The sequence below is a fragment of the Artemia sp. Qi Xiang Cuo genome, chromosome 6, assembly GCF_049724085.1.
Source record: "Artemia sp. Qi Xiang Cuo chromosome 6, ASM4972408v1, whole genome shotgun sequence".
Lineage (NCBI taxonomy): Eukaryota > Metazoa > Arthropoda > Branchiopoda > Anostraca > Artemiidae > Artemia > Artemia sp. Qi Xiang Cuo.
In genome coordinates this window covers 54,513,940-54,522,571 of record NC_142799.1, presented here as the reverse complement: position 1 = coordinate 54,522,571, position 8,632 = coordinate 54,513,940, and the positions used below count along the sequence as shown (strand labels likewise).

Genomic DNA, 8,632 nt, shown 5'->3' with positions numbered 1-8,632 from the left:
TGTACTATTTTAGCGTAATGCTGTTGAATCGCGGAGCATTTCTCAGTTTAAGAAGTATAACCACTTCCTGTGTCAAATAATGCAAGCTCGTATAGCGCCTGGACCAAGAGCAGAGGTGCGACGTGATGCGCTGCAAAAGTGTTTCTCCTTGATTTCTACTTGCAGTGCAACTTGGGAAGAAAAACAAGAAGTTTTACAGTCATCCCTAATAATTCTCGGTAGCTACCGTGCTCTTATTGGCGCACAGACGGTAACTACATTCAAATTTGAGATTTTCCCCCCTTGCAGGATGACTACGATCAAAGAGACTTAGTGTGTATACAATGGTACAAATACCTACAGAAATTAAATTATTAATATCTTCTAATTTTTTAAAAGTAACAAATACAAAATGCTATTATTAATAATATGATCGTTTATTAGTTATCGAATGATAATTATTGATGATATATACTGCTGCAAGTATATATTAAGAATTTTGATATACAAATTAGCACAACTGTGCGTGTTTCTGAAAACTTTTGCCTGTTCATTTGGTGAAATTTTCTCCAAAGTTTTGTGATTGTATCCATTACAAAGAAACTTAAAAAAGCTTATTCTTGGTCAATGAGCATTCCCAAAGAATTCTTAGAGGACTCTGCACGACAGAAAATAGGTGTTTGTTGTGTAGTTTCTGCCAATCGGATTGTACAACTGGAAAATCATTTTGTTTAATAAAACCGTGGAACGCCGTAGTTTATGTAATCGAATAGTTGCAATTACGAGGGACATTCATTAACTAACGAGACAAACCGTTGTAGCTCAGAAATGATTTATTTAATCACTTCAAATTTTGGCCACTTTTCAATGCAGTCCCCTGCAACATTTTTGCGTTTTTCCTGTCGTTGTTTTAATTGTTAATATCTCTAGCATCAAATTCGTTGTTTTGATCTCAAAGCATCTTTTATATCTGATTTTTAGCTTTCTGATTGGGTAAAAAAATTTCTGTGTATATCCTCTTTAAGGCGTCCATACAAATGAAAGTCTGATGGGCAAGGTCAGGGTATTAGGAGTGATTTGGAAGCGTCTCCCACCCCACTTTGTGACTTGTTGCTTTAATTAGCAGTGTCACATGCGTGCCCACGTTGTCTTGAAGAAAAGTCAAAACCATAGCCAAGAATCCACGACGATTTGTTCGAATGGCAGGGCTTATTTTTCTTGTGAGTATGTGACTGTAGTACTGGTTGTTGATGGCTTTTTGATCACAATAGATAAACTTCTGTTACTTGTCAGTATACGGTAAGCATGACTTAAACCTGCCATTTGGGATAAAACGTCTTGGACTCTTAACTAATGGAGTTATTTTCTTCTTGTCAACGCGCACCCACAAGTGGCTCTGCTAAATCATGAAACAGTCCAAAATATGGACTGGGAGATCCCTCTAAATCACCCATACTGTCATCCATCAGACTTCCATCACTTCTTGCCCATCAGACTTTCATTGTTTGGACTGCTTAAACAGACTTCCCAGAAATATTTTTGACCCAATGAAGAAGCTAAAAATCAGGTACAATAGTAGCTTCGAGAACAATCCAAAGTATTTTCGACCAGAGGCGCACATAAATTAGAACACATGATATTAAAATGTCATATAAATGACATTTTAATGACATTTAAATGCCATGTGGATGTTTTCAAGAACTGTGTTGAAAAGTAGCCAAAGTTCGAATTGGTTAAATAAATAAATATTAACTTAACTTAACTCTTATTGGCCTACTATATGGACGCATAGTTTTTCTTCCTATTGGATACCCCTCTTCAGGATACTTAATAATACGAGAAAAATTATTTTGAAGGAAATATTACTGCTACTTAGCCAATGCTTGCTTTGAGGTTGCTTTATCTTCTCTCATGTGTGTCTTTCAGTTTATTTCAACTTTACCGAGATCCTCAGAGCTCGCTCCTCTCTTGTCTCTAATCAATCAACTATCAATCTGATCGATCATATCAAATTCGCAATTCAGGCAGTATTTCTATTCCCATTTGCCTTGTCAGATTGGACTTCAACTCTCTGCCTGCCAGTCACGCTTTCTGTAATATTCTGTCTGAATCAGCTAAAAGAGTATCACTCCTTTAGTACACTAAACAAGGAAGTAAAATCATTTTGACTTCTGAGTTTTTTTCTTCTTTCCTTTTTATTTCTCCTCCCCCCCCCCCGTGGGGTGGATGTTTCTTGGTCATATTGGAAACGTATGTTGGTAAAATTCATTTTGCATAGGTGCTCATTCTGGCGTGGCTAACGATGGGTAATGAGTAGCGGGCAGAAGTTTGCCATTCTTTTTTGCTGTAGGTTTTTTCATTTGCGTTTTCTATCTCTGTCTGCATTCTCGGTCATGTAGACTTATGAAGAGAATATGACGGTAAATGTTTTTTTTGCTTCAAATTTCATTTAGTGAATTGTTGGGAGTATTAGGGAGAAGTTAAATATTGCTTTTTGAGCGAGGTTTTATCACCAATCCTCTATGTAAAGTCTCGCTTGAAGAGCAGTTCATAGGTTAAAATCAATGTTTGCCTTTTTGTTAAGGTTTACGATTTCTTTGCAAGTTTTTAATATGGTAAATTTCTGCACTCCTACAGTTCTTATCCTTCCACGTACGACAGCAATTTGGTTATAATTCTATAGCTGAGGAAAATTTTGCTGCATTTTCTGGGGAAGTATGAAGTGTTAAGGGTTTTGAGAAAGGAATTTTTTGATTGAATGAGGGGAATGAGCTTTGGATGGAAGCATTTGTTTTGGAAATGGGTGTTTTATTAGTGCTAAGAATCTGTCGCGGTTCATTTGTGGGGGTATAGCCCATTGTGAGGGTGTTCCGTGATGACTTTGTTTGTTTGTTTGTATTAGTGTTTTTGAATGGTTTTCTGTGCTTTAATCTTTTTTATCGGAAGTTTAAATTAGATTCTCTAATTGTATTTATATGTTGTTAATTGTATTTGTATTTTTTTTGTGACCATGGCCCCTCGGGTATTTTTTGTGTCAATTTTTTTTGTAATGATGCTTCAGGATAGGATTAAGGACTTATGGCAAAATCAGGTGAAGAATGTATTAGATTGTACAGGGCAAGGTAATTGTTGGAAATGAGGGAAAGGGGGTTGGAGGGACGGTAGGGACTGTATCTAGGTTAGTTGCTACTAGGTTAGAGTCTCAGGAAGTTCATGTTTGGCAAGGTGATAAGGCCGCCTAGCCGTCCCTGGGGCTATATGCGGAGGTCAAGGAGAACTGGGGCCAAGAAATTTATCTAAAAATGGATTAAGTCCGGAAAATTTGAATTGGGCAATGGATCTATGGGGGAATTTATGCCTCTTGGAGAACGAAGGAAATATTTAGGGAGGGCTAGATTGAGGGTTGGTCCTTACAGTTGCCCTATGTGTGGAGAGATGGATGAGTCTTTGTATCGTTTTTTTAGGGGCTTGTAAGGAATTGAGGGAATTCCGCCTGGAAAATTTGGTAGGGAGGTCGGAAGGAGAGATTGGACTTTAGAAATTTTGAAAAGTAGATATTAATTAGATAAAAATAATATTGGAAAGTTCGTCCGGGTAGATATGAGGCATCGTGATGATTTTTTGAATAATCAGTTTTAGTGTTTTTTCAGTTTACGTGTTGTTGTTTTATTATTTTTTTTTCATTTTTGCTTGTTTTTTTTTTTATGTCACAATGGCCGAATAGGGCTTTCGTGTGAATCTATCTATACTATACTATACTTTATTATTCAACTTCGTCCATCTATCTCGACCTTACTGCACTTCTTAAATTTGCTTTGCTTTATTTTAGTTTGAGGAATACGTTGAAAATTGGTTGAGAATCGTTAAAAAAGGAAAGTTCTTATAATTTTTAAGCGAGCTGGGATCATTCTCCAAGAAAAAGTGCAACAGCTATTATAGTTCTGGCTTGTTGAATTGAATTGCTAAACACAGTGGTATAAATATATTGTCCTCTTGTTGCAAGTTTCATTGCTTTAACGTGTATGAAATACATAAATGTCATATCTAAGGAGAGTGTTGCCTTTTAAGAAACACAAATGTTATACACAAAAAGCCTAAAAGAATGAAAAAATGGTACTACTTTTATTCTATAAATGTTTTTCCTTCTGTGGAGTCTATAGTCTATTATATTCTAGGCCGACATTGTCCTCAAAACTAGTAACATTTTGTTCGCATTTAGAAGACATAAATTTTAATCAAGATATTTGTCTTAGATTAGGTACTGTTAAAGTACAGGGGGTCTTACAGGTCTGAATAGCCCATATAGTAGATTGTATACTACATCAAACAGGAGAGGGGTTCTGAAGCAATAAACTTTCAGTAACTAGATGAGGAAGAAGTTATGATTGTTTCAACGTAAATTGTATGCTCATAACATAAACCAGATGATCTGTTTTTCTTCTTTTTTGTCAAGTGACAAAGTTTTTCGTGCAAAAAGGAAAGTAATGCTTTATTTTTAATGCCCTTGCTGTTTTTCTTTTCCTTCTGCATTAATACCCACCACGTGTTTTAGCCGATTTCATCCCAAATTGCTTTATGATCTTATTTATTTTTTAGGTGTTTTTAAGCCCCTTTGAGCTAAGCTTATGTTTGGAGGCTATAATAAAGGCACCATTCAAGATGTGTGACACTGTTCCTGAATTTTTCTCAATCTTTCTACCTTCATTCAAAGTAAGTACTGGCTCTTTGTCTGTTTTGTGATTTTATGGTTTTACTCTTTGACTAAGAAAAACTAATTGTATATAAAAAAGAAGTGACTGTTAAAGACCTGGTCATGAAAAAAACGAAAAGCAGAAGAATAATGAGGAAAACTAGATATGAGAATCACAAAAAAAATGATGATGTTTGGGGAAAATGATGGAGAATATAAAGTTTATAGCTTTAAACCGTAAGACAGTGAAGGTATCGTCAGTTTATTGTATTACGGAGCAAAACACCATTGCTTTCGTAGCTAGGAATAAGTGAAGATGAAAAGGTGACGTTGGGTAACGAAAAGATTGATCAGGTGGGCAGCTACACTTACCTTGGTAGTATTATTAGTAAAGATTGTAGGAGCAGTGAAGATGTCAAAAGTAGAATAGCCAAGGCTCAGGGTGTTTTTTCACAGTTAAACAAAGTTTGGAAGAATAGGAAGATAAGTCTGCAAACCAAGATTAGAATATTAGAAGCTACAGTGATGGCAGTGGTCACATATGGCTCTGAAGCATGGGCGCTCCGAAAAGCGGATGAAGATTTGCTAGATGTTTTCCAGAGAAATTGCTTGAGGATTGTTCTGGGTACCCGGCTGACTGACCATATTTCAAACAATAGACTATACGAAAAATGTGGTTCAATACCGCTCTCTAGGGCTATAATGAAAAAAAGGTTGAGGTGGCTAGGGCACGTAGTGCGGATGAAGGATGACAGATTGCCGGAGATTGTTCTTTTCAGCCAACCGTCTAGGGCTAAACGGAAAGCAGGTTGTCCCCGTCTGGGGTGGGAGGACGTCATAAAGAAAGATTTAAAGGAAATAGGAACTTCGTGGGCGGGTGTAAAAAGGGAGGCTTTGAATAGATTGGGGTGGAGGAGGAGCTTGCGTAGCTGTGTTGGCCTCAGGTGGCTTGGTGCTGCGGTGAGTTGTTAGTAGTAGTAGTAATCAACCGTCTATAGCTCCTATTTTGCAAAAAATACTAACTAGAATTTCATCTCTTCGAAAAATTAAGCAAAATTGCCGCATCTTTTATAATTTTTTTGGAAACAACACCATAAATCCTGATTCCGAAATAGAAGTTCCAGCTCTCTTTTCAAAAATATTTGATTTCGATGTTTAATATATTTTAAACGTATAATGCCATGAAAAGTAAGCAAGGGTATATGCACTCTTTTACATCCAAAAATGAACTAAGAAACAATTTCTGAAGTCGTCATTGCGCATTGATTCCCTTGACATACTAGTTTTTGTGTTATTTTTATTTTATAATATGTATATGAATTCCATTTGAAACTTAAACTACATATAATTGAAACAATTTCAAATAGTTAAAAAAAATCACCACTTTTGTTCAGTTTTCACGGTGAACCTTTTGATGGATGTTTAATAACCGTAGGAAATTGTGCAGTCTTAATATAGATTAAATAAAAAGTTTTTTCAACTGAAAGTAAGGACCAACATTACAAATTAAAACGAACAGAAATTATTACATATATGAGAGGGGCTACCCCCTCCTAAATATCTCGCCCTTCACGCTATTGTTTTTAGTACTTAAAAAAAAAACTTCATATTGTTCTAATTAATCGACCGTTGTGTTTCAGGAGTCTATTAAAGAATCAGGACACAATTCAAGCTTCAGCATAAAGAGCGAGGTGTTGAGGAGGTGGCAGCTCTCCTCATATACGTAATAATTCCTGTTAGTTTTATGTTTTAATGTTGCTCCTTACATTCAGTTGAAAGAACTTGTTTTTTTGTCTAATTTCTGGTCGTTTTTTAAATGATGCCGGAAAATTTGGTTCCACCTCCACGGAAAATCTCCCCCCCCCCACGGAAAGATCATCTAGACGATTAAATCCCGGTAAATATTTACCCCCGGTCAATTACCCTTAATATCTCCACACGTAAAATTGAGTTGGCAAAGAGAAAGTAAGACAAATAAAAGAATTTCATTTAGAATTCTGGCAAATCCCCCCAATGTAAAATTTCTACTAAAACTTTACCACCGCCCCCTGGAAGCTTCCCTTACCATCAAAAATTCTCCCCGTGAAAGATCCCTTCAGCAGAAAATTTACCCCCCCCCCCACGAAAAATGTATGCACACTTCCCAATAACAAATACTATAGCTACGTAAACAATGGTCAAATTTTATAGCTTAAAGACCTTTATCCTGGGGCTATGGGGGGGGGGTCATGTTATCTCCAGAGGTATATTTATCGGACCTTTCAACTAAGCTGAACAAAATGGCTATCTCAAAATTTTTGATCCAACGATTTTTAGGGAAAAGGGGTGCCTGTTGCCCTCCATTCTTTTTGGTCACTTACAAAGGGCATTAGAACTTTTAATTTCCGTTTGAATAAGCCCTTTCCCGATGCTAGAGGACCATTTGTTCCATACGATCGGAAATGAATACGGAAATACCAAAAAGACACGCTTTCGTGATCTTTCTTCTTGCAAAAAATATAAAATTCCACATTTTTGCACAAAGGAGCTTGAAACCTCTACAGGATGGTCTTCTGATACGCTGATTCTGATGGCGTGATTTTCATTAAGATTCTTTGACTTTTAGGGGGAGTTTCCTCCCTTTTTCAAAAATCAGGCAAATTTGAAGATATAAATATCAGGAGGATATCAGGAGGATTAATTTACACGGATAAGTTTGCAGAAACAAAGCTTCAACATTGATCTGATGATAATTGTTTTCATTTCTCTGAAAGTGCTTTCCTTTTTGTGCCCACCTATGCCCAAACTCAATGCTCGGTTTTTGGGGCTGGTATTTGGCAACATTCATATGAAACATGTATTTGGATTGCAAACTGCGGTTACGGGTTTTTCCAAAACACACTTTGACGAAGTAAGCAATACATAATATTTAAATAGCATCAAGGGCGTATCCAGGATTTTTTTTGGGAGGGGGGGGGTACAAATAACCTTTAAAACACATAAAAATGTGTTTTTATACATTTTTACGAATTTAAAAGTCGGACAAACATTGGGGGGGGGGGGGGGTCAAACCTCCAACTCCGCTGGATACGGGCTGGCGTAGCATTGTTTACTGAAATACAACTTTTTCTCTTTCATTTTTATTTGCTATTGCAACAAGCTTCCTATTGTAACAATTTAATTTTGAAGTACGATATTGGATTGGTATTGTAGACATTTTTTTTTTTTTTTTTTTTTTTTTATGACTTCTTTTCCTCTTTACTAAATTATGTCATAAGATTTTCTGCATGTTTTCTTTTGTGATTACTGATTATATTGGTGAGAGTGGAAATTATCAGGAATTAGTGTACAAAGTGGTGCTTAATATGGACACAGTAATGTAGACCTTGTTTTGGTAGTGCCTTGCAACTCAGAATATTTGAATAATTTTTCTAATAATTTTTCTAAATGAAATAATTGATCTTATTGATTAATTGATATAAATAATTGATATAAAGGATATTGGTAATAATTGATTTTGTAACAGTAATTGTAATAATTGATTTCTGACTTTAATAATCGATAAAAATAACTAGTAGTTTTTTATAGTGTTTCATCCTCAATGGTTACTAGTATTTGATAGTGAACCAATTATCGCTAATTAAAATTTACTAATAATTATATGGGCATTTGTAAGTCATGTCCGATAGACTAATCCATGATAGTATTTCAACAGTGGTGCCAGTGGGGAAGGGGAGCAATCGCCCCACCCTCCCTCACCCCCACCCCCACACACTTTATTTTTAAAAACACTTTATTTACATTTTTTGTATCCTCACGAAAATTAAGAAGAATCCTTGCTCCCCTCCTTCACATATTTGTAAATTGGTACTCCTCTGCTTCAATGCTCAGAAATTGTGGTCTAAATATGGTCTAAATTCTATGAGAAACTGATAATCAAGCTGAAGCTGCTCCTCGGGATAAAGACCAGATATATCGACTAGT

General features: G+C 36.0%; 1 protein-coding gene across 4 annotated transcripts in view; it reads left to right on the top strand.

Moving 5' to 3' along the window:
* LOC148951387 (uncharacterized) overlaps window positions 1-8,632 on the top strand; it is a 93,744-nt gene that overhangs the window by 75,925 nt on the left and 9,187 nt on the right. For all 4 annotated transcript variants that reach the window (XM_089090836.1, XM_089090839.1, XM_089090838.1 and 1 more), the window contains exons 10-11: window positions 14-250; window positions 4,576-4,689. In XM_089090836.1, coding sequence (XP_088946962.1) covers window positions 14-250; window positions 4,576-4,689 — 351 coding nt within the window. The remainder of the gene's footprint in view (window positions 1-13; window positions 251-4,575; window positions 4,690-8,632) is intronic.